We start from the raw sequence: 24,772 nt of genomic DNA on the forward strand, positions 1-24,772 counted from the left end.
CGCCCCCGCGACCGGCCCGTTCCCCCTCACAAACGCCCCCGCGACCGGCCCGTTCCCCCTTCACAAACGCCCCCGCGACCGGCCCGTTCCCCCGCGCAGACGCCGCCCCCGCGACCGGCCCGTTCCCCCTTCACAAACGCCCCCGCGACCGGCCCGTTCCCCCGCGCCAACGCCCCCGCGACCGGCCCGTTCCCCCCGCGCCAACGCCCCCGCGACCGGCCCGTTCCCCCGCGCCAACGCCCCCGCGACCGGCCCGTTCCCCCGCCCAAACGCCCCCGCGACCGGCCCGTTCCCCCGCCCAAACGCCCCCGCGGCCGGCCCGTTCCCCCCTCACAAACGCCCCCGCGACCGACCCGTTCCCCCCCACAAACGCCCCCGCGACCGGCCCGTTCCCCCGCCCAAACGCCCCCGCGGCCGGCCCGTTCCCCCGCGCGCAAACGCCCCCCGCGACCGGCCCGTTCCCCCGCGCGCAAACGCCCCCCGCGACCGGCCCGTTCCCCCGCGCCAACGCCCCCGCGACCGGCCCGTTCCCCCGCCCAAACGCCCCCGCGACCGGCCCGTTCCCCCGCCCAAACGCCCCCGCGACCGACCCGTTCCCCCCCACAAACGCCCCCGCGACCGGCCCGTTCCCCCGCCCAAACGCCCCCGCGGCCGGCCCGTTCCCCCGCGCGCAAACGCCCTCCGCGACCGGCCCGTTCCCCCGCGCCAACGCCCCCGCGACCGGCCCGTTCCCCCGCGCGCAAACGCCCCCGCGACCGGCCCGTTCCCCCGCGCGCAAACGCCCCCCGCGACCGGCCCGTTCCCCCGCGCGCAAACGCCCCCCGCGACCGGCCCGTTCCCCCGCGCGCAAACGCCCCCCGCGACCGGCCCGTTCCCCCGCGCGCAAACGCCCCCCGCGACCGGCCCGTTCCCCCTTCACAAACGCCCCCGCGACCGGCCCGTTCCCCCTTCACAAACGCCCCCGCGACCGGCCCGTTCCCCCTCACAAACGCCCCCCGCGACCGGCCCGTTCCCCCTTCACAAACGCCCCCGCGACCGGCCCGTTCCCCCTTCACAAACGCCCCCGCGACCGGCCCGTTTCCCCCGCGCAGACGCCGCCCCCGCGACCGGCCCGTTCCCCCTTCACAAACGCCCCCGCGACCGGCCCGTTCCCCCGCGCCAACGCCCCCGCGACCGGCCCGTTCCCCCGCGCCAACGCCCCCGCGACCGGCCCGTTCCCCCGCGCCAACGCCCCCGCGACCGGCCCGTTCCCCCGCCCAAACGCCCCCGCGGCCGGCCCGTTCCCCCCTCACAAACGCCCCCGCGACCGGCCCGTTCCCCCGCACAAACGCCCCCGCGACCGGCCCGTTCCCCCCTCACAAACGCCCCCGCGACCGGCCCGTTCCCCCGCCCAAACGCCCCCGCGGCCGGCCCGTTCCCCCCTCACAAACGCCCCCGCGACCGGCCCGTTCCCGCGCACACCACCGCCCTCGCTGCTGCTCTGGAGCGGGATGGGCCCCCGGCTTCCTGGGGACGCTTCAGCGCCTCTAGCTCTCGCCTTGCCCCGAGCCTGCTGCTCCGCAGAGCGAGACTCAAAACGGCGCCTCGCTGGCCCAGGCAGACCTGGCGTCCGGCCCGTCTCCACGCGGCAAGGTCACAGGAAGTGTCTCCCCGCAACGACCCCCTTCACCGCACGCCCGACGGGGACCCCGGGGCCTCCCCACGCCCAGACTCCTCTGCCCGGCTGCCGCAAGGGACGCGTCCTCTGGAGGGGCAGCGCTTCACCGGACCCTGCACCCCCTGCGACGGGAATCCCAGCGAGACTCGGGCCCCCCTGGCCGGCATCACGGCCGCCCGCACGGCCCACTGGCTCCCACTCCCCCAGCAGCCCAGAGATTTCTGGGACGTTCGGCCAGCACTTTCCCACCCGCTAAAGAGCCAGCCCCTGCCTGGCCCTAACCGGCCCCCGCCTGGCCCTCGCCGGCCCCCGCCTGGCCCTAACCGGCCCCCGCCTGGCCCTAACCGGCCCCCGCCTGGCCCTAACCGGCCCCCGCCTGGCCCTTCACCGGCCCCCGCCTGGCCCTTCACCGGCCCCCGCCTGGCCCTTCACCGGCCCCCGCCTGGCCCATCACCGGCCCCCGCCTGGGGCACAGATGGTGTGATGACTCCCAGGTCCTGCCCACGCTTGGCCCCTCGGCTCCTGGGCAGAGCCCCCCGCCCCCCGCGGCAGAGACGGCCCTTTCCCAGGGAGTCCAGCCGCCTGCCTCCACCGTGAGCCCTTTGGGGTCCCCTCCCCCTGCCTGGGGCCCAGCCTGTTCCCCAGCCCAGAGGAGTCCCAGCCAGCCCCAAACAGGCGGGTTTATTGGGCTCTGAACAGCAACGGGCCTCAGGCCAGTCTCCTGGGCCCCAGCCCCCCCGTCAGCCTCCCCGCAGCCGGCTGAGTCCTGCCTGCCCTGCCCTCGGTCCCCAAAAACAGCCCCCAGATACCCCCGCCCCTCCCCCGCCACTGTCGTCTCCCCAGGTAACGGTCGCCTGGGCCCTCCCCCCCGTCCAGTGTTCCCCCAGCTGGGCCGGGCGCTGGGTCCCCTCAGCCCCTTGTGTCTGGTGGGGCGGCCGTGGGCTCTGAGCGGGGCCGGGGCACCAGGGCGCCAGACGCCGGCTCCAGATCTGGGCTGGGCCCTGCAACGACAAACTCACCCCCTTGTCACATTAACCAGTAACTTCCCCGCACTGAGGGCCCCCCTGCAGCCCCCCCAGCCCCCAAAACTCCCCCTCCAGACCGGTCTGAGGGGGTCGCTCCGCCAGGGGCCTGGGGCCGGCTGGGACACTGGCGCCCCCTTGGCACGGACCCTCCCAGGCTCCATCTCGGCCTCGGCCCCTGGGCCCGGTGCAGCCAGGTCTGGGGAGGGGTCGGCCGCACTGGGAGAGGCCCCCCCCCCCACAGGCAGGGCTGCAGCTTTCCCTCCCCTGCCCCCAGACCTGGCGCCCCAGGGGAAGGGCTCTGGCCCCTCTGTGTCCATGGGGCACCGGCCGTCAGCGGGGCCCGCAATTCCCCTCCGCCTTGTCCCGGCGTGTCCCTGTGCTGGGCTCTGCAGGGCGCTGCCCCCGGCCCCGGGCAGGACTGGCTGGGGGTCGCTGCCAGGCCCGGTTTGCGGTGACCCTGTGACAGCCGGGGCTGCGGTCGCTGGTGGCTCTGCTGTGCCGGGTGTGACAGCGCGTCGCCCCCCCCCCGCCCCCCCGTCCGCAGCAGGTGGGACCCCGCCAGGCCCTGGCACAGAAGGTGTCTCGGTTCCCAGAGATCCGGCCCAGCACGGGCCACCGGAGCTGGGGCAGAGCCTAGTCCTCGTGGGGGGAGGGGTTCACAGGCCCCTGACCCCCCCATCTGGCCATAGCCTGCTCCCTCCACGCAGCCCCCAGGCACTGGGCCCTGGGCCCCCAGGCAGGACCCCCCCCACTATCCTGCTCCCTTCACGCGCAGCCACTAGGCCCCCAGACAGCCCCCCCGCTGTCCTCCTCCCTCCACGCAGCCCCTGGGCCCCCAGGCAGCCCCTCCGCTGTCCTCCTCCCTCCACGCAGCCCCTGGGCCCCCAGGCAGCCCCCCCGCTGTCCTCCTCCCTCCACGCAGCCACTGGGCCCCCAGGCAGCCCCCCCCCGCTGTCCTCCTCCCTCCACGCAGCCACTGGGCCCCCAGGCAGCCCCCCCCCCGCTGTCCTCCTCCCTCCACGCAGCCACTGGGCCCCCAGACAGCCCCCCCGCTGTCCTCCCTCCACGCAGCCCCTGGGCCCCCAGGCAGCCCCCCCGCTGTCCTCCTCCCTCCACGCAGCCACTGGGCCCCCAGGCAGTCCCTCCACTGTCCTCCTCCCACCACGCAGCCCCTGGGCCCCCAGGCAGCCCCTCCGCTGTCCTCCTCCCACCACGCAGCCCCTGGGCCCCCAGGCAGCCCCTCCGCTGTCCTCCTCCCTCCACGCAGCCACTGGGCCCCCAGGCAGCCCCTCCACTGTCCTCCTCCCACCACGCAGCCCCTGGGCCCCCAGGCAGCCCCCCCGCTGTCCTCCCTCCACGCAGCCACTGGGCCCCCAGGCAGCCCCCCCGCTGTCCTCCTCCCTCCATGCAGCCACTGGGCCCCCAGGCAGCCCCCCCGCTGTCCTCCTCCCTCCACGCAGCCCCTGGGCCCCCAGGCAGCCCCTCCGCTGTCCTCCTCCCTCCACGCAGCCCCTGGGCCCCCAGGCAGCCCCCCTGCTGTCCTGCTCCCTCCACGCAGCCACTGGGCCCCCAGGCAGCCCCTCCGCTGTCCTCCCTCCACGCAGCCACTGGGCCCCCAGGCAGCCCCCCCGCTGTCCTCCTCCCTCCACGCAGCCCCTGGGCCCCCAGGCAGCCCCCCCGCTGTCCTCCTCCCTCCACGCAGCCCCTGGGCCCCCAGGCAGCCCCTCCGCTGTCCTCCTCCCTCCACGCAGCCCCTGGGCCCCCAGGCAGCCCCTCCGCTTTCCTCCTCCCTCCACGCAGCCCCTGGGCCCCCAGGCAGCCCCCCCGCTGTCCTCCTCCCTCCATGCAGCCACTGGGCCCCCAGGGTCCTGGGCCCCCAGGCAGCCCCCCCACTGTCCTGCTCCCAGCCCCACGGGGAAGCACCTGGCCCCCAGGAGGTGAGACTGACACACTGCCCAGGGAGTCCTGCCTGCCTCTCCCCCCCCCATGCAGAGAGCTGCAAGGGGGGGAACTGAGGAACCCCCCCACGCTACAGCACCCCCACTGCGTCACAGGCGGTGACACCTTGCCTGGGGGGCCGGCAGGCTGGGACCGGTTGCTGGGAGTGTGAGGGGGTCTTGGCTGGCAGAGGTCATGGGGGGGCAGGGCCCTGGCTCTGGGTCCCCCCCCCACCCACCAGGCCGGGCTGGGCTGGCTGGGCCTGGCTCCTGTAACAAGTCCTGGGACCCGACAGACCTTCTCTTCTACCTGCCGCCGGAGAGTCCCCTCTGGCTGCGGGTGTGGGGCAGGGCCCAGGGTCTCCCCCGCACTCTACGACCCCCCCATCCCTCCCCCCCAGATGCCTCCAGGGTGATTTCTCTGGCGTGAGCGGCTTCCCCAACTGCTCTGTGGCGCTGTGGGAGAGCCACGGGCTGCCCCCCGGCCAGCCCGCCACGTGGTCCTACGGCCAGTGCCCGGACGTGGACGAGTGCCGGCTGGGTATGGCCGCCTGTCACCCCTTCGCCAGCTGCCACAACACGCCCGAGGCCTACGAGTGCGCCTGCCCCCGCGGCTACGCCGGAGACGGCACCGCCTCCTGCAACCGCACGTGAGGGCTGGGCGGGGGGGCGCGGGGTGGGGGGGACGCGGGGCGGGGGCCGGGGGAAGGCGGGCAGGGGGGATGCGGGGTGGGAGCTGGGGGGACGCGGGACGGGGGGGGACGCGGGGCTGGGGGGACGCGGGACGGGGGGGACGCGAGGCTGAGGGGACGCGGGGCGGGGGGGACACGGGGTGGGGGGGACGCGAGGCTGGGGGGACGCGGGGCGAGGGGGTACGCGGGGCGGGGGGGACGTGGGGCTGGGGGGACGCGGGGCGGGGGGGACGTGGGGCGGGGGCTGGGGGGACGCGGGGCGGGGGGGACGCGAGGCTGGGGGGACGCGGGGCGAGGGGGACGCGGGGCGGGGGCTGGGGGGACGCGGGGCGGGGGGGACGCGAGGCTGGGGGGACGCGGGGCGAGGGGGTACGCGGGGCGGGGGGGACGCGAGGCTGGGGGGACGTGGGGCGGGGGCGGGGGGGACGCGGGGCGGGGGGGACGTGGGGCGGGGGCGGGGGGGACGCGGGGCGAGGGGGGACGTGGGGCGGGGGCGGGGGGGACGCGGGGCGAGGGGGGACGCGGGGCGGGGGCTGGGGGGCGCAGGGCGGGGGGAACGCGGGGCGGGGGCTGGGGGGGGCGGGGGCTGGGGGGACGCGGGGCGGTGGCTGGGGGGACGCGGGGCGGGGGGGGACGCGGGGCGGTGGCTGGGGGGACGCAGGGCGGGGGGGACGCGGGGCGAGGGGGGACGCGGGGCGGGGGCTGGGGGTACGCGAGGCTGGGGGGACGCGGGGCGGGGGCTGGGGGGACGCGAGGCTGGGGGGACGCGGGGCGGGGGCTGGGGGGACGCGGGGCGGGGGGGACGCGGGGCGGGGGCTGGGGGGACGCAGGGCGGGGGGGGACGCGGGGCGGGGGCTGGGGGGCGCAGGGCGGGGGGAACGCGGGGCGGGGGCTGGGGGGACGCGGGGCGGGGGGGACGCGGGGCGGTGGCTGGGGGGACGCGGGGCGGGGGGGACGCGGGGCGGTGGCTGGGGGGACGCGGGGCGGGGGGGATGCGGGGCGGGGGGGACGCGGGGCGGTGGCTGGGGGGACGCGGGGCGGGGGGGACGCGGGGCGAGGGGGGACGCGGGGCGGGGGCTGGGGGTACGCGGGGCGGGGGGGACGCGGGGCGGGGGGGACGCGAGGCTGGGGGGACGCGGGGCGGGGGCTGGGGGGACGCGAGGCTGGGGGGACGTGGGGCGGGGGCTGGGGGGACGCGGGGCGGGGGGGACGCGAGGCTGGGGGGACGCGGGGCGGGGGCTGGGGGGACGCGAGGCTGGGGGGACGTGGGGCGGGGGCTGGGGGGACGCGGGGCGGGGGCTAGGGGGACGCAGGGCGGGGGGGGACGCGGGGCGGGGGCTGGGGGGACGTGGGGCGGGGGCTGGGGGGACGCGAGGCTGGGGGGACGCGGGGCGGGGGGGACGCGTGGCGGGGGCTGGGGGGACGCGGGGCGGGGGGGACGCGTGGCGGGGGCTGGGGGGACGCGGGGCTGGGGGGACGCGGGGCGGGGGCTGGGGGGACGCGGGGCGAGGGGGGACGCGGGGCGGGGGGGATGCGGGGCGGGGGCTGGGGGGGCGCAGGGCGGGGGGGACGCGGGGCGGGGGCTGGGGGGACGCAGGGCGGGGGGGACGCGGGGCGGGGGCTGGGGGGCGCAGGTTGACCATCCTTCCTCTCCCCAGGTGTTACGAGGAGTGCGGACACGGGCGCTGCAGCGGCCCCCCCGCCTACACGTGCGTGTGCGAGCTGGGCTGGACGTCGGAGCCGGGGGCCAGCGCCAACGGCAGCGCGGGGGGGGCCCGGTGCAACGTGGATTGTGGCTGCCACTTCCACAGCAGCTGCCAGGCTGGGGGGCCCGGGGTGTGCGACCAGTGCCAGGGTGAGGCCCCGCCCCCACTCACGCCGGCGGGTTGTGCCGCCTCCTGCCCTGCGCTCGCTCGGCCCCCCGGCCCCTGCTGGCTTTGGGGCGCCGGCCCCCCGACCTGCACTGCTCTGCGCCGACTGAGTGTGTGAGAGAGAGAGAGAGAGAGAGACTGTGCATGCGTGTGTGTGTGTGTGAGAGACTGTGTCTGCGACTGTCTGTGTGTCCGTCTGTGTGTGAGAGAGAGACAGTGTGTGCGTGTGTGTGTGTGAGAGAGACTGTGTCTGCGACTGTCTGTGTGTCCGTCTGTGTGTGAGAGAGAGACAGTGTGTGCGTGTGTGTGTTTGAGAGAGACTGTGTCTGCGACTGTCTGTGTGTCTGTCCGTCTGTGTGAGAGAGAAACAGTGTGTGCCTGTGTCTGCGCGTCTGCGTGTGTGCATGAGAGACTGTGCGTTTCTGTGTGTGTGTGACTGTCTCTGCGACTGTCTGTGTGTCTGTCCGTGTGTGTCTCTGCGACTGTCTGTGTGTCTGTCTGTGTGTGTGTCTGCGACTGTCTGTGTGACTGTCTGTGTGTCTGTCCATCTGTGTGTGAGAGACAGACAGTGTGTGCCTGTGTCTGTGTGCGTCTGCATGTGTGCATGAGAGAGACTGTGCGTTTCTGTGTGTGTGTGACTGTCTCTGCGACTGTCTGTGTGTCTGTCTGTGTGTGTGTCTCTGCGATTGTCTGTGTGTGTCCGTGTGTATCTCTGCGACTGTCTGTGTGTCTGTCCGTGTGTGTGTCTCTGCGACTGTCTGTGTGTCTGTCCGTGTGTGTGTCTGCAACTGTCTGTGTGACTGTCCGTGTGTGTGTCTCTGTGACCATCTGTCTGTCTCCCGCTCCCCCACACTCTGCCCCCCGTCATGTCCCCTTTGCCTCCTCTTTATCCACTTTGCTGCCTGCGCCTTGTGGCCTGCGTGGGGGCCCCCGACCCTGCCCCCGTCCGCAGCCAGAGGGGACCCTCCGCCGGCCGGGATCCTAGGGGCGATGGCAGCACCAGAGCCCGGGCAGAGCCTGAGTCCTTGGGGGGGGGGAAGGGGCCTTGCCCCCTCCCTGGTCCAAAACCTTCTCACTCCCCCAGCCCTGCCCGGACTGACCCCCCCTTCCAGGCCCTGCCCCCCGGCCCTCGGGTACCCCACAGCACAACCCCGCCGGGCAGGAACAGGGTAACAACAGTCGACAGCCCCCCCGTCGCCCCTCCCCCCGTCGCCCCTCCCCAACTCACGCTCCCCCTCCCCACAGACTGGACCCACGGCGAGCGCTGCCACCTCTGCCGGCCTGGCAGCTTCGGGGACGCCACGGGGCCGGAGGGCTGCCGGGAGTGCGACTGCAACGGCCACGGGCTGCCCGAGCGGGGCTACTGCCACGGGGCCACGGGGGCCTGCTACTGCGCCCCCCCCACCGAGGGGCCCCACTGCGAGCGCTGCGCCGCCGGCTACTACGGGGACCCCAGGTGAGACCCCCAGACCCTCCCCCGCCCCGCCATCTCCTGAGTCCCCCCCCCACAGGGCCCCCCAGACCCTCCCCCGCCCCGCCATCTCCTGAGTCCCCCCCCCACAGGGCCCCCCAGACCCTCCCCCGCCCCGCCATCTCCTGAGTCCCCCCCCCACAGGGCCCCCCAGACCCTCCCCCGCCCCATCATCTCCTGAGCTGCCCCCCCCACAGGGCCCCCCAGACCCTCCCCCGCCCCGCCATCTCCTGAGTCCCCCCCCCACAGGGCCCCCCAGACCCTCCCCCGCCCCACCATCTCCTGAGTCCCCCCCCCCACAGGGCCCCCCAGACCCTCCCCCGCCCCATCATCTCCTGAGCTGCCCCCCCCCAACCGAGGGGCCCACTGCAAGCGCTGCGCCGTCGGCTACTACGGGGACCCCAGGCGAGACCTTCCCCTCGCTGGCCCCACAGGCAGCCCCCCCCCTCACTGGCCCATGGGGGTCCCCTCGCCGGCCCCACAGGCAGCCCCCCCCTCACTGGCCCATGGGGGTCCCCTCGCCGGCCCCACAGGCAGCCCCCCCCACTGGCCCGTGGGGGTCCCCTCGCCGGCCCCACAGGCAGCCCCCCCCTCACTGGCCCGTGGGGGTCCCCTTGCCGGCCCCACAGGCAGCCCCCCCCACTGGCCTGTGGGGGTCCCCTCGCCGGTGCTGACAGGCTGCCTCCCCAGGGACTCCGGAACCTGCTACCGGGCCTGCGAGGGGCGCACGCTGCTGGCCAACCTCTCGGGCTCGGGGTCCCTGGGCTCCCGACGGGCGGGGGCCGCGCCCGGGGACCCGGCTTACTGCCTGTGGCTGCTGTCGGCCTCGCCCGGCCCGGAGCCCTGCCCCCCGGCCCAGGCCTGCCCCCCCATCAGCCTGAGCCTGCAGCCCGACGGCGGCGCCCCCTGCCTGGTGAGTGGGGCGGGGCGGGGGGGGCTGGTGCTTCGTGGGCGCCGGGTGCCACAGCTCTGGGGGGGGATGGGAGCATGGGGGGGGCTGGGGGGGCAGGGCCGGCGCGGGGGGAGTGTGACGTTGTGGGGCTCTTGTCCGTTCTTGGCGTCTGTGGTCACTCTGGTGTGTTTGTGGTGCCCTGTGATCCCTGCTGTGCTGCTCTGCAGTGACTGTGTCTGTGTGGGGGGGGTCTCTGGGGGAGGCCCGTGGGGGGGGTGTCTCTGGGGAGGCCCGTGGGGGGGGTCTCCGGGGGAGGCCCGTGGGAGGAGTCTCTGGGGAGGCCCGGGGGGGGTCTCCGGGGGAGGCCCGTGGGGGGAGTCTCTGGGGAGGCCCGTGGGGGGGGTCTCTGGGGAGGTCTGTGGGGGGGGGTCTCTCCGGGGCGGTCCGGGGGGGGTCTCTGGGGAGGCTCGTGGGGGGTGTCTCGGGGGAGGCCCGTGGGGGGGGTCTCTGGGGAGGCCCGTGGGGGGGTGTCTCGGGGGAGGCCCGTGGGGGGGGTCTCTGGGGAGGTCTGTGGGGGGGGGGTCTCTCCGGGGCGGTCCGGGGGGCGTCTCTGGGGAGGCTCGTGGGGGGGGTCTCGGGGGAGGCCCGTGGGGGGGGGTGTCTGGGGAGGCCCAGGGGGGTCTCTCCGGGGCGGTCCGGGGGGGGGGGTCTCTGGGGAGGCCTGTGGGGGGGTGTCTCTGGGGGAGGCCTGTGGGGGGGGGTCTCTGGGGGAGGCCCGTGGGGGGGGTCTCTGGGGAGGCCCGTGGGGGGGGTCTCTGGGGGAGGCCCGTGGGGGGGGGTCTGTGACGGCGCGTTGGGGGTTCCCCGTCTCCTGCACCCTGAAATGGCACAAACAGACTGCACCAGCCAGTGGAATTGAGGGTGGTTTATTGCTCCTCCAGCACAGCGCAGCACAGATGAAATCTGGTTACAGGAACTGGGCTAGGATGCCTCAGGCCCCCTTGAGATGGGGGAGACTGGGCCCCTAAACTCCAGCTCCTCTCCCTAGGCTGTCTCCTCCATGCCCTCCGACAGCCAGCAACCAACTCACTAACTTCCAGCCCTGCCCCCCAGCCAGGGCAGCATCCACCTTCCTTTGTTCCTCTCCATGGGGGGTGTCTGGCCACTGGTTTGCATAGTGACTCATCCTGTTTTGCTGGGTCGTGGTACCCACGGCAGCCAGTGGGGGTTCCCCCAGAGCCAGCAGCATAGAAACCAGCCAGGTACCCCCACTACGTCACAGTTCTCCCCCCTCCGAGAGCGAACTGAGCAGGGTCACTCCGCTCGTGACCTAGGGAAGTTCGGGTCCTCTGCGTGGGAACCCGCCCCGGGGACATGGGTGCTCCCCTTGACTCAGGCCGGCCGTGGCAAGGCCCCACATGAGCTGGCTTCCCTCTGTCCTCTCGCCACCCTGCTCCAGGGCGACTGGCACAGGCCTGTCCTCGGGGGTCACACCCACCCTTCCGCTGGCCTTGATCTCTGGCCAGGGTCTCTCGGGCCGGGGCCATGAGCCCAGCGAGCCTTCTCTGGACAGCCAGGGCGGCTTCCATCCCCGATACTCCATCCAGGGAGGACTTCCCCTCCCATAGCTCTCTCAGCAATCCCAGGGGGTCCTCTATCTGGGGTAGAGACCCCCAAGCCGCTTTCCTCCTGTCTTGGGCCTTCCCGCCCCTCTGGCAGGAGTCACAGGACCGGCAGTACCGCTGCACGGCTGTAAAGATTCCCGGCCAATAGAAGTGCTGGAGCAGCTTCAGCCGGGTGCTCCGGATCCCCCGGTGGCCCCCAACGGGGACATCGTGGGCCAAATACAGCAGCTCGAGGCGATACTTTCGGGGGACGACCAGCTGCCGCTGGACCCTCCATGCCCTCGCCTTCCTGGGGGGGAGCCACTCACGGAACAGGAGCCCACGCTCCCGCAGGAATCTCTCCTGGCCACCTCTCCCCCGGGGCCGAGCTGCATGGAGGCCAGCCTGGTCCCTCAGCCTCTGCAAGGAGGGGTCTGCCTGCACCTCAGCCTGGAATTCAGCTGCTGAGGCAGGGATCGGGCCCTGTCCCCCACCTCTGCCTAGGTCCGGAGTCCCAGCCTGGCTGGACCCCGTGTCCACTGGGATGGGACCCTGAGGACGCTGCCAGGAGTCCTTCCCTGGACCCACGTTGTCAGCCCCCCGCTGGCTCTGGCTCCGGGTAGTGACTAGAGCCCGCTGGGATTCATGGGGCCACTCCTCTAGGTCATTCCCCATCAGCACCTCGGTGGGCAAGTGCGGGTGCACCCCCACTTCCTTGAGGCCTTCCTTCGCCCCCCATTTCAGATGCACCCTGGCTACAGGCACCTTAAACGGGGACCCGTCTATGCCCTTCAGGGTCAGCTGCGCGTGGGGTAGTATCCGCTCCGGGGCCACTATGTCGGATCGGGCCAGAGTCACCTCCGCCCCCGTGTCCCAGAAGCCCGTCACCTTCCTACCATCCACCTCCAGGGGTATGAGGCACTCGCTCCGCAGGGGCCGTCCTGCCCCCACCCGGTACACGGAGGAATCCGCCTCCTGAGAATCAGACCTCCCAGGGGAGGTGCACTGAGCATCCTTCCCCTCTCTCTGAGCTGAGGTTTGCCTGCCAGTCCCTGCCTCTGGGGCAGCCTGCCCTTCCTCCCGCCCCAGCCAGTTAACCCTGGAAAGTCCCCGGTCCTGGGACCTGGTGCACTGAGCCCTCTTGTGGCCTTTTTGCCCACAGCGATGGCAAGTTAGGCTTTGGGCTGTCTCTGTCCAGGCCCTGGCTGGTTCTCTGGGGCGCAGACGACCTGTTCCTTGGTCTCGCCCCGTAGTTGACTCCCTCCGTTGCTCAGCCAAGATCCGGTCTCTGCGCGGTTCCCTCTCTCTCCGGGACTCCGGTTCACACCCGGACCGGCTCTCCGTGAACTCGTCCGCCAGTCTCCCGGCCTCCTGGGGGTTCTCTGGTCTCCGGTCCTTGAGCCACAGCCTCAGTTTGGGTGGGCACGCTTCATAGAACTGCTCCATCATGACCAGCTTGAGCAGCTCCTCTGCGGCCTGGGCTCCGACTCCAGACACCCACTTGCGGCAGTATTGCGCCAGGCGGGAGGCCAGGTCCACATAGGTCTCCCGTGGCCCTTTCTGTACCCCCCGGAACTTCCTCCTGTACATCTCGGGGGTCAGCCCAAACTTGTGCAGCAGGGCCTCCTTGACGCGGTTGTAATCCCCTGGCTGTAGGTTCTCCAGCTGACTGAGCACTCCGGCCGCCTCCTGGTTCAGTGCGGGGATGAGCTCCTGCAGCCAGTCAGCTGGGGGGACCCGTTGCAGTCCACAGGCCCTCTCAAAGGCACTGAGGAACCCGTCTATGTCGCCCACGTCCTTCAATTGGGCCACCGCGGGCCTCTCCAAGCGTCTGGCAGTCCTGGGACCTTGGGGCTCATCCGCACTTGGCGCAGCCGGTGCCCCGCCGGTTCTCCGCTCTGCCATGGCCAGCTCATGCTGTCGCTGCCTCTCTCGGTCTTGGCGATCCCTCTCTCGATCCTGGCGCTCCTTCTCTCGGTCCTGTACTTCCAATTCCCTGATCCGCAGCTGGATCTCCAGCCGCCGCAGCTCCGCTGGGCTGGCCCCTGCCCTAGATGGGCTACGGCTTGCAGGCCTCCCGGGAGACGCTGTCTCATCTCTCCGGTGGGTTCCAGCGCTCCTCCCCCTCTCTGAGCCTGACACACTCTCAGGGGGGGTCTGGCTGCTTCCCATGGGGACAAGATCCTGGCCCCGTGGCTGGTCATTCTCTTCCAGCTGGGTAATCAGCTGGGCCTTGGTTGCTTTCTGCACAGGCAAGCCCCTCTCTCTGCACAGCCCCACCAGCTCTGCCTTCAAGAGTCGGGCGTAGGCCATCTGCCCGCTGGGCCCCTCGGTGCAGACTCACCAGTCTAGTGCTGCAGCGCCCCACGATTCCCCGGAACCGCTTCGCTCTGTCTCCAGCACGCCTGGCTCCGGGACTCTTGCTTCTACTGCGCCTTGTCACTTGCCGCTGGAAGCTCCATCCACGGGGTGCAGTGCATCCCACTCCTGACACCAGTGTGACGGCGCGTTGGGGGTTCCCCGTCTCCTGCACCCCGAATGGCACAAACAGACTGCACCAGCCAGTGGAATTGAGGGTGGTTTATTGCTCCTCCAGCACAGCGCAGCACAGATGTAATCTGGTTACAGGAACTGGGCTAGGATGCCTCAGGCCCCCTTGAGATGGGGGAGACTGGGCCCCTAAAACTCCAGCTCCTCTCCCTAGGCTGTCTCCTCCATCCTCACAGACAGCCACCAACCAACTCACTCACTTCCAGCCCTGCCCCCCAGCCAAGGCAGCATCAACCTTCCTTTGTTCCTCTCCATGGGGGGTGTCTGGCCACTGGTTTGCATAGTGACTCATCCTGTTTTGCTGGGTCCTGGTACCCACGGCAGCCAGTGGGGGTTCCCCCAGAGCCAGCAGCATAGAAACCAGCCAGGTACCCCCACTACGTCACAGGGTCTCTGGGGAGGCCCGTGGGGGGGTGTCTCGGGGGAGGCCCGTGGGGGGGGTCTCTGGGGGAGGCCCGTGGGGGGGGGTCTCTGGGGGAGGCCCGTGGGGGGGGGTCTCTGGGGAGGCCCGTGGGGGGGGGGGTCTCTGGGGAAGGCCCGTGGGGGGGGTCTCTGGGGAGGCCCGTGGGGGGGGGTCTCTGGGGGAGGCCCGTGGGGGGGGGTCTCTGGGGAAGGCCCGTGGGGGGGGTCTCTGGGGAGGCCCGTGGGGGGGGTCTCTGGGGAGGCCCGTGGGGGGGTCTCTGGGGAGGCCCGTGGGGGCCCGGCCTGAGCTAGGTGGAGTTTCAGTGGGAATCTGAACAAAGTTTGGGGGGGGGGGGCTGGGGCCAGTTGCTGGGAGTTAGTTTTCAGCTGGCTCGGGGGGGGGGTCTAGCTGGCCTGGGGGGGCAGGGCCCTGGCTCTGCCCCCCCCCCCCCCCCCCAAGGCCGGGCCGGGCTGGCTGCCCCTGGCTCCTCTAACAGGTCCTGGATCCATTAGACCTTCTCTTCTACCTGCCGCCTGAGAGTCCCCTCTGGCTGCGGCGGGGGTGGGGGGGGAGCGGGGCGGAGTGGGGAGCCCCCCCCCGTGGCGGGGAGCAGGGTCGCGCTGGGGGCAGGCTCTGACCCCGGGGTCCCCGTGAGCTGGGCGCCTGGGAGCCCCCAGCAGAGTCAGGCAACGCCCCGCGGCTGAGCAGAGCGCCCACAGCTGGGTTCCTTCTCCCGGTGGTGCCCGTCGCGCAGGCCTTGGTGCGCAGAACAGCGTCTATTCCGCACGTCCGGGGCGGGGGGGCAGAGGGGCCTGGGACAGGAGCAGCCAGGCGAGGGTCCCGTCTCTGCCGCCCCCAGCACAGCCACGCCTACGCCTTCGACGGGCTGCCGGCCTTCCTGGACAGCGGAGACGTCCAGTCCGACCGCACCCTCATCGGGGCCTTCTGCGGGCAGGGCCGGGCCCAGCCCCTCCGCGTGGAGGCCGCCTCAGGTGGGGCTGCCAGCGCCGCGGGGAGGGGTCACGGGCGCCGGGGGGAGGGTCACGGGCACAGGGTGGCCCCTCCCCCAGTCCCAGCCAGGAGAGCAACCAGTGTCCCCCCCGCGGTGTCTCCTCCCCAGGGAACGGGTCCCCCGGCCAGGCCACCCCTCACTGGGCGCGGGGGGTCGGCCCGTGCGGGTGCCAGGCAGCCAGTTGCAGCTCTGCCTGCCTGCGCGCCTCTGCACCAATCCCTCCTCCCCGGATACCCTAGAAACACTTGGGGAAACTGAGGCACGGGCTCAGACCCCCCCCCTCCCCCCGCAGGGCTGCTGGTGCTGTATTATGAGGCCAACTCCAGCGAGGCTTCCGGGTTCAACGCCACCTTCACGGTGCATCGGTGCCAGCCTGGCTGCCAGCCGGCCCAGGAGTGCCAGGCCGGGCGCTGCGTGTGCCGGGAGGGCTACGCCGGGCCCCACTGCCGGCTGCGGGTCTGCCCCGGGAACTGCTCGGCCCACGACGGCCAGGGCCTCTGCAACTCCGTACGTGTGGGGGGCACGGGAGCGCTTGAGGGGTGAAGCGGGGGTGGGGCTCTAGCAGTGGGGGGATCCGGGCGAGTCAGAGTGCAGGGCTGGAGGAGGGGTCGGGGCGAGTTGGGGTGCAGGGTCGGAGGAGGGGTCCGGTCGGGTCAGGGGTCGGGCCGAGTTGGGGTGCAGGGCCGGAGAAGGGGGCCAGGCGAGTCGGGGTGCAGGGCTGGAGGAGGGGTCCGGTCGGGTCAGGGGTCGGGGCCAGAGGAGGGGTCCGGTCGGGTCAGGGGTGCAGGGCGAGTCGGGGTGCAGGGCCGGAGGAGGGATCCAGGCAAGTCGGGGTGCAGGGCTGGAGGAGGGGTCCAGGCGAGTCGGGGTGCAGGGCCGGAGGAGGGATCCGGGTGAGTCGGGGTGCAGGGCGAGTCGGGGTGCAGGGCCGGAGGAGGGGTCCGGTCGGGTCAGGGGTCGGGGCGAGTTGGGGTGCTGGGCCGGAGGAGGGGTCCGGGCGAGTCGGGGTGCAGGACGAGTCAGGGTGCAGGGCCGGAGGAAGGGTCCGGGGGAGTCGGGGCGCAGGGCGAGTCAGGGTGCAGGGCCGGAGGAGGGATCCGGGCGAGTCGGGGTGCAGGGCGAGTTGGGGTGCAGGGACAGAGGAGGGATCCGGGCGAGTCGGGGGTCCGAGCGAGTCGGGGTGCAGGGCCGGAGGAGGGAGTCCGGGCGAGTTGGGGTGCAGGGCGAGTCGGGGTGCAGGGCCGGAGGAGAGGTCCGGGGGAGTCGGGGTGCAGGGCGAGTCGGGGTGCTGGGCCGGAGGAGGGGTCCGGGCGAGTCGGGGTGCAGGGCGAGTCGGGGTGCAGGGCCGGAGGAGGGGTCCGGGCGAGTCGGAGGTCGGGGCGAGTCGGGGTGCAGGGCCGGAGGAGGGATCTGGGCGAGTCGGGGTGCAGGGCGAGTTGGGGTGCAGGGCCGGAGGAGGGATCTGGGCGAGTCGGGGTGCAGGGCTGGAGGAGGGGTCCGGGCGAGTCGGGGTGCAGGGCCTGAGGAGGGATCTGGGCGAGTCGGGGGTCGGGGCGAGTCGGGGTGCAGGGCCGGAGGAGGGGGTCCGGGCGAGTCGCGGTGCAGGGCGAGTCGGGGTGCAGGGACAGAGGAGGGATCCGGGGGAGTCGGGGTGCAGGGCCGGGGGAGGGGTCCGGGGGAGTCGGGGTGCAGGGCCGGAGGAGGGGGTCCGGGCGAGTCGGAGTGCAGGGCCGGAGGAGGGGTCCGGGGGAGTCGGGGTGCAGGGCGAGTCGGGGTGCAGGGCCGGAGGAGGGGTCCGGGGGAGTCGGGGTGCAGGGCCGGAGGAGGGGTCCGGGGGAGTCGGGGTGCAGGGCGAGTCGGGGTGCAGGGCCGGAGGAGGGGTCCGGGGGAGTCAGGGTGCAGGGCCGGAGGAGGGGTCCGGGGGAGTCGGGGTGCAGGGCGAGTCGGGGTGCAGGGCCGGAGGAGGGGTCCGGGGGAGTCAGGGTGCAGGGCGAGTCGGGGTGCAGGGCCGGAGGAGGGGTCCGGTCGGGTCAGGGGTCGGGGCGAGTTGGGGTGCTGGGCCGGAGGAGGGGTCCGGGCGAGTCGGGGTGCAGGGCGAGTCAGGGTGCAGGGCCGGAGGAAGGGTCCGGGGGAGTCGGGGTGCAGGGCGAGTCAGGGTGCAGGGCCGGAGGAAGGGTCCGGGGGAGTCGGGGTGCAGGGCGAGTTGGGGTGCAGGGACGGAGGAGGGATCCGGGCGAGTCGGGGGTCCGAGCGAGTCGGGGTGCAGGGCCGGAGGAAGGAGTCCGGGCGAGTTGGGGTGCAGGGCGAGTCGGGGTGCAGAGCCGGAGGAGGAGTCCGGGGGAGTCGGGGTGCAGGGCGAGTCGGGGTGCTGGGCCGGAGGAGGGGTCCGGGCGAGTCGGGGTGCAGGGCGAGTCGGGGTGCAGGGCCGGAGGAGGGGTCCGGGCGAGTCGGAGGTCGGGGCGAGTCGGGGTGCAGGGCCGGAGGAGGGATCCGGGCGAGTCGGGGTGCTGGGCGAGTTGGGGTGCAGGGCCGGAGGAGGGATCTGGGCGAGTCGGGGTGCAGGGCTGGAGGAGGGGTCCGGGCGAGTCGGGGTGCAGGGCCTGAGGAGGGATCTGGGCGAGTCGGGGGTCGGGGCGAGTCGGGGTGCAGGGCCGGAGGAGGGGGTCCGGGCGAGTCGCGGTGCAGGGCGAGTCGGGGTGCAGGGACAGAGGAGGGATCCGGGCGAGTCGGGGGTCGGGGTGCAGGGCCGGAGGAGGGGGTCCGGGAGAGTCGGGGTGCAGGGCCGGAGGAGGGGGTCCAGGCGAGTCGGGGTGCAGGGCCGGAGGAGGGGTCCGGGGGAGTCGGGGTGCAGGGCGAGTCGGGGTGCAGGGCCGGAGGAGGGGTCCGGGGGAGTCGGGGTGCAGGGCTGGAGGAGGGGTCCGGGGGAGTCAGGGTGCAGGGCGAGTCGGGGTGCAGGGACGGAGGAGGGGTCCGGGGGAGTCGGGGTGCAGGGCCGGAGGAGGGGTCCGGGCGAATCGGGGTGCAGGGCTGGAGGAGGGGTCCGGGGGAGTCGGGGTGCAGGGCGAGTCGGGGTGCAGGGCTGGAGGAGGGGTCCGGGGAAGTCGGGGTGCAGGGCCGGGGGAGGGGTCCGGGGGAGTCGGGGTGCAGGGCGAGTCGGGGTGCAGGGCCGGAGGAGGGGTCCGGGGGAGTCGGGGTGCAGGGCGAGTCGGGGTGCAGGGCCGGAGGAGGGGTCCGGGGGAGTCGGGGTGCAGGGCGAGTCGGGGTGCAGGGCCGGGGGAGGGGTCCGCATGCGCTCGGGGTCCATACCAAGCCGGGTGGGGCCGTGTCCGTCTCACCCCCCTCCCGCCCCCAGAGCCTGGGTCTGTGCGTCTGCGCCGAGGGGTTCGGGGGTGCCGATTGCTCGGTGCCGCTGGACCCCGGGAAGCTGGTGTGGGAGACGCTGATGGACAGCCAGCTGACGCCCGTGAGTCCCGCCCCCCCCCTCCCGGGCAGCCCTCCCCGACCCCCCCGGCACTGCCCCACCCCCACCCCCCACCTGTGTGTGCCCCAGGACACGGCCAGCCGCTTCCTGCACCGCCTGGGCCACACCATGGTGGAGGGGCCGGACGCCACGCTCTGGATGTTCGGGGGCCTGGCCCTGCGCCAGGGGCTGCTGGGAAATGTCTACAGGTGAGTGGAGAGCCCCTGGGCTCCGCCCCTTCCTCAGGCTCCGCCCCTGGGATCTGCTGGGCTCCGCCCCTTCTTCAGGCTCCGCCCCTGGGATCTGCTGGGCTCCCCCCTTCCTCAGGCTCCGCCCCTGGGATCTGCTGGGCTCCCCCCTTCCTCAGGCTCCGCCCCTGGGATCTGCTGGGCTCCCCCCCTTCCTCAGGCTCTGCCCCTGGGATCTGCTGGGCTCCGCCCCTTCCTCAGGCTCCGCCCCTGGGATCTGCTGGGCTCCGCCCCTTCCTCAGGCTCCGCCCCTGGGATCTGCTGGGCTCCCCCCTTCCTCAGGCTCCGCCCCAGGGATCTGCTGGGCTCCGCCCCTTCCTCAGGCTCCGCCCCTGGGACCTCCTGGGCTCCGCCCCTTCCTCAGGCTCTGCCCCTGGGATCTGCTGGGCTCCGCCTCTTCCTCAGGCTCCGCCCCTGGGATCTGCTGGGCTCCCCCCTTCCTCAGGCTCCGCCCCTGGGATCTGCTGGGCTCCCCCCTTCCTCAGGCTCCGCCCCTGGAATCTGCTGGGCTCCGCCCCTTCCTCAGGCTCTGCCCCTGGGATCTGCTGGGCTCCGCCTCCTTCCTCAGGCTCCGCACCTGGGAGCTACTGGGCTCTCCCCCTTCCTCAGGCTCCGCCCCTGGGATCTGCTGGGCTCCGCCTCCTTCCTCAAGCTCCGCCCCTGGGATCTACTGGGCTCTCCCCCTTCCTCAGGCTCCGCCCCTGGGATCTGCTGGGCTTCGCCCCTTCCTCAGGCTCTGCCCCTGGGATCTGCTGGGCTCCGCCTCCTTCCTCAAGCTCCACCCCTGGGATCTACTGGGCTCTCCCCCTTCCTCAGGCTCCGCCCCTAGGATCTGCTGGGCTCCGCCCCTTCCTCAGGCTCTGCCCCTGGGATCTGCTGGGCTCCGCCTCCTTCCTCAAGCTCCGCCCCTGGGATCTGCTGGGCTCCGCCCCTTCCTCAGGCTCTGCCCCTGGGATCTGCTGGGCTCCGCCTCCTTCCTCAAGCTCCGCCCCTGGGATCTGCTGGGCTCTCCCCCTTCCTCAGGCTCCGCCCCTGGGATCTGCTGGGCTTCGCCCCTTCCTCAGGCTCTGCCCCTGGGATCTGCTGGGCTCCCCCCTTCCTCAGGCTCCTCCCCTGGGATCTGCTGGGCTCCGCCCCTTCCTCAGGCTCTGCCCCTGGGATCTGCTGGGCTCCGCCCCTTCCTCAGGCTCCGCCCCTGGGATCTGCTGGGCTCCCCCCTTCCTCAGTCTCCGCCCTGGGATCTGCTGGGCTTCGCCCCTTCCTCAGGCTCCGCCCCTGGGATCTGCTGGGCTCCCCCCTTCCTCAGTCTCCGCCCTGGGATCTGCTGGGCTCCCCCCTTCCTCAGTCTCCGCCCTGGGATCTGCTGGGCTCCCCCCTTCCTCAGGCTCCGCCCCTGGGATCTGCTGGGCTCCCCCACTTCCTCAGGCTCCGCCCCTGGGATCTGCTGGGCTCCGCCCCTTCCTCAGGCTCCGCCCCTGGGATCTGCTGGGCTCCGCCCTAGGACACCCTGGGCTCTGCCCTGCTGCTCCTCCCCCAGCTGGGACCCCCGCCCCAACAGCTCCACCCCCAAGCCTGCTCCGAAGGGCTTGGCGGTGGGTCAGGCCCCTGTATCCCTGATGGCGGGAGTGGGGAGGGCAGCTGTGGGTCTGTGCTCTTGCCTGGGGCTCTCCCCACAGGTTCTCCATCCCCGAGCGCCGCTGGACCCAGATGCTGGCGGGGACGGAGGATGGGGGGCCAGGGCCCAGCCCCCGCTACTTCCACGCCGCGGCCTACGTGCCCTCCCGCCAGGCCATGGTGGTGCTGGGGGGGCTGACGGCCGGCGGCGTGGCCAGCGACTGCTGGCTGCTGAACCTCACCACGCTGCAGTGGAGGCAGGAGCAGGTAGTGACCCCTGACCCCACACCGACCCCACCGTGACCCTGCGCTGACCCCATCACGACCCCATGCTGATCCCGCTCTGACTCTTGACCCCGTGTTGACCCCACCATGACCCTGCGCTGACCCCACACTGACCCCATCACGACCCCATGCTGATCCCGCTCTGACTCTTGACCCCGCGTTGACCCCACCGTGACCCTGCGTTGACCCCTGACTCCACACTGACCCCATCACGACCCCACGCTGATCCCGCTCTGACTCTTGACCCCGCGTTGACCCCACCGTGACCCTGCGTTGACCCCTGACTCCACACTGACCCCATCACGGCCCCACGCTGATCCCGCTCTGACGCTTGACCCCATGCTGACCCCACCACGAGCCCGCGCTGACCCCATGATGACACTGCACTAACTCCTGCTGATCTGAGGGTCTGTCTACACTACCCCGCTAGTTCGAACTAGGGGGGTAATGTATGCATACGGAACTTGTAATGAAGCCTGGGATTTGAATTTCCCGGGCTTCATTAGCATAAAGCCGGCTCCGCCATTTTTAAAAGCCGGCTAGTGCGAACCCCGTGCCGCGCGGCACGAGCTAGATAGTTCGAACTAGCAAGCCATTCCACACTATCTGTACACCACGTGGAACGAGGTGTACCGGTAATTCGGAATAGGCACCCTAGTCCGAACTACCTAGTTCGAGCCCCGTGTAGCCGCGCTGCACGGGGTTCGAACCAGCGGGGATTTAAAAATGGCGGCTCCCTGCTTATGCAAATGAAGCCCGGGAAATTCAAATCCCGGGCTTCATTTGCCAGTGCGGTATGCCTACATTACCCTCCTAGGTCGAACTAGCGGGGTAGTGTGGACATACCCATAGATCGGAATGGCTACCTAGTTTGAACTATCTAGTCCGTGCCGCGTGTAGCCGCGCAGCCTGGGGTTCGCACTAGCCGGCTTTTAAAAATGGCGGCGCCGGCTTTATGCTAATGAAGCCCGGGAAATTCAAATCCCGGGCTTCATTACAAGTTCCGTATGCATACATTACCCCCCTAGTTCGAACTAGCGGGGTAGTGTAGACAGACCCTGACTCTCACAATGACCCTGCACTGACCCCTGACCCTATCAATGACCCTGCTCTGGCCTCTGACCTTGTGCTGACCCCTGACCCCGTGCTGACCTGGCGATGCCTCCCCCCGTCCTGTCTTGACCCATCGTTGCCCCCGTGCCAAGCCCTGCCCCACACTGACCCCACACGCGCTCCCTGGACCCCGCCAGCTCTGCCAGCAGGACCCGTGGTGCCCGAACTGCCCCAGCTGGGCTTCCGGCCCCCCGGCCCTGACACTTCTCTCAGCGCCCTCGGTGCCCTGTGCCCCTGTGCCGGCGCGTGGGGCCCCCGACCCCGCACCCCGACCGCGGCCAGATGTGACTGCGCCGGCCCGTGGAGCAGGGGGGTCACTGCTGCGAGACGCAGCGCGGCGCAGGCTGGGCGTGGCCATGGGGCAGGCCGACGGCCCTAGTGCCCCGGGGGGAGGGGTTCACAGGCCCCTGAACCCCCGAACTGGCGTCAGTCTGCCCCCTCCACGCTCCCCCGCGCTCAGCCTGCCCCGCCTCCCCGGTGCCCCTTTGCTCGCCCCCCCCCCCGGCCAGCTGGGAAGTTGCTAGTCATGGTCTGCCTGCCCCAGGGACCCCTCCTCTGGGCAGTGCTACCGACACCAGCCAGTAGGGGTCAGCCCCAGCCCAGCAGTGACCAGTGACCACCCGACCGGCGTGGGCCCAGGGCCACAGGAGTGAACAGCCCCCCCCGTCACAGCCCCCCCCGTCACAGCCCCCCCCGTCACAGCCCCCCCCGTCACAGCCCGTCACAGCTCCCCCGTCACAGCCCCCCCGTCACAGCCCGTCACAGCTCCCCCCGTCACAGCCCGTCACAGCTCCCCCCATCACAGCCCCCTCCCCCGTCACAGCCCGTCACAGCCCCCCCTCTCGTCACAGCCTCCCCCGTCACAGCCTGTCACAGCCCCCCCTCTCGTCACAGCCCGTCACAGCCCCCCCCGTCACAGCCCCCCCTCTCGTCACAGCCCGTCACAGCTCCCCCCGTCACAGCCCGTCACAGCTCCCCCCGTCACAGCCCATCACAGCCCCCCCCCGCAGGGTGCTCCCACCTGCTCTGAGCTCGGCTCCCCACAGGACCCCCTGCTCCCGGCCGTGGCCGGCCACACGCTGACTGCCCGGCGCGGCGCCTCCTTGCTCCTCATCGGCGGCTACGCCCCGGCCCACGGCTTCAACCGCCACCTGCTGGAGTACGAGGTGGAGAGCGAGCGCTGGCGGGTGGGGCCCGTGGCCGGGACCTCCCCCACAGGTACGACCCCCCCGGCCCCCTCGGTACTGCACCCCCCACCCGGTACTGCACCCCGCACAGGTACGACCCCCCCCCGGCCCCCTCGGTACTGCACCCCCCTTCGGTACTGCACCCCCCACAGGTACGACCCCCCCGGCCCCCTCAGTACTGCACCCCCCCGGTACTGCACGCCCCATGGGTATGACCCTGTGACGGCGCGTTGGGGTCCTGTCTCCTGCACCCCTGTAGTGGCACAAACAGACTCCCCCAGCCAGTAGAACAGGGGGTATGTCTACACTACCCCGCTAGTTCGAACTAGGAGGGTAATGTAGGCATACCGCACTTGCAAATGAAGCCTGGGATTTGAATTTCCTGGGCTTCATTTGCATAAGCGGGGAGCCGCCATTTTTAAATCCCCGCTGGTTCGAACCCCGTGTAGTGCGGCTACACGGGGCTCGAACTAGGTAGTTCGGACTAGGGTCCTATTTTGAACTACCAGTACACCTCGTGAAATGAGGAGTAACAGTAATTCGGAATAGGAAGCCTAGTCCGAACTACCTAGTTCGTGCCGCATGTAGCCGCGCTACACGGGGTTCGAACCAGCGGGGATTTAAAAATGGCGGCTCCCCGCTTATGCAAATGAAGCCCGGGAAATTCAAATCCCAGGCTTCATTTGCACGTTCGGTATGCCTACATTACCCTCCTAGTTCGAACTAGCGGGGTAGTGTAGACAGACCCAGAGGGAGTTTATTGCTTCTCCAGGATACAGCCCAGCACAGATGGAATCCGGTTACAGGAACTGGGGCTAGGAGGCCTCAGCCCCCCTTGAGATGGGGGGTGGCTGGGCCCTGCAATCCCAGCCCCCTCCCTAGCCCCTTCAGCCACCGCCCAGCACAGCAACCAGCAAGGCCCCCCCACTACACCACAGTGGGTTATAGAGCAGACAGCCCCCCACTACGTCACAGGTCCCCCGCCACGGGGAGAGCGACCCCCCGGTACTGCACCCCCCACGGGTACGACCCTCCGCCACGGGGAGAGCGACCCCCCCGGTACTGCACCCCCCACGGGGAGATCACGCTGACTGGCGGGACCCCCCCTTGGTACTGCACCCCCCCACGGGGAGATCACGCTGACTGGCGGGACCCCCCCTTGCTACTGCACCCCCCCACGGGGAGAGCACGCTGACTGGCGGGACCCCCCCTCGGTACTGCACCCCCCACGGGGAGATCACGCTGACTGGTGGGACCCCCCCTCGGTACTGCACCCCCCACGGGGAGATCACGCTGACTGGCGGGACCCCCCCTCGGTACTGCACCCCCCCACGGGGAGATCACGCTGACTGGCGGGACCCCCCCTCGGTACTGCACCCCCCCACGGGGAAAGCACGCTGACTGGCGGGACCCCCCCTCGGTACTCATAGACTCATAGACTTTAAGGTCAGAAGGGACCATTATGATCATCTAGTCTGACCCCCTGCACAGTGCAGGCCACAGAATCTCGCCCACCCCTCTTAGAATAATCCTCTCACCTATGTCTCAGATATTGAAGCCTTCAAATACTTTGAAGGCCCCAACATGCAGAGAGTCCTTCAGCTGTGACCTGTGCCCCATGCTACAGAGGAAGGCGAAAAACCTCCAGGGCCTCTGCCAATCTACCCTGGAGGAAAATTCCTTCCTGACCCCAAATATGGCGATCAGCTAAACCCTGAGCATGTGGGCAAGACTCACCAGCCAGACACCCA

At 71.9% G+C, this 24,772-nt stretch overlaps 1 protein-coding gene across 1 annotated transcript in view; it reads left to right on the forward strand.

Annotated features, from left to right (window-relative positions):
- Positions 1-24,772, forward strand: part of MEGF8 (multiple EGF like domains 8) — a 90,254-nt gene that overhangs the window by 42,123 nt on the left and 23,359 nt on the right. Inside the window, 10 exon segments of the mRNA XM_089772762.1 lie at positions 5,021-5,269; positions 6,970-7,166; positions 8,428-8,638; positions 9,344-9,566; positions 14,962-15,094; positions 15,407-15,621; positions 18,467-18,577; positions 18,665-18,783; positions 20,499-20,703; positions 22,881-23,052. Of these exon segments, the coding sequence (XP_089628888.1) occupies positions 5,021-5,269; positions 6,970-7,166; positions 8,428-8,638; positions 9,344-9,566; positions 14,962-15,094; positions 15,407-15,621; positions 18,467-18,577; positions 18,665-18,783; positions 20,499-20,703; positions 22,881-23,052 (1,835 nt within the window).

Source organism: Pelodiscus sinensis, chromosome 22 (genome assembly GCF_052426305.1).
Source record: "Pelodiscus sinensis isolate ZL-2025 chromosome 22, ASM5242630v1, whole genome shotgun sequence".
NCBI lineage: Eukaryota > Metazoa > Chordata > Testudines > Trionychidae > Pelodiscus > Pelodiscus sinensis.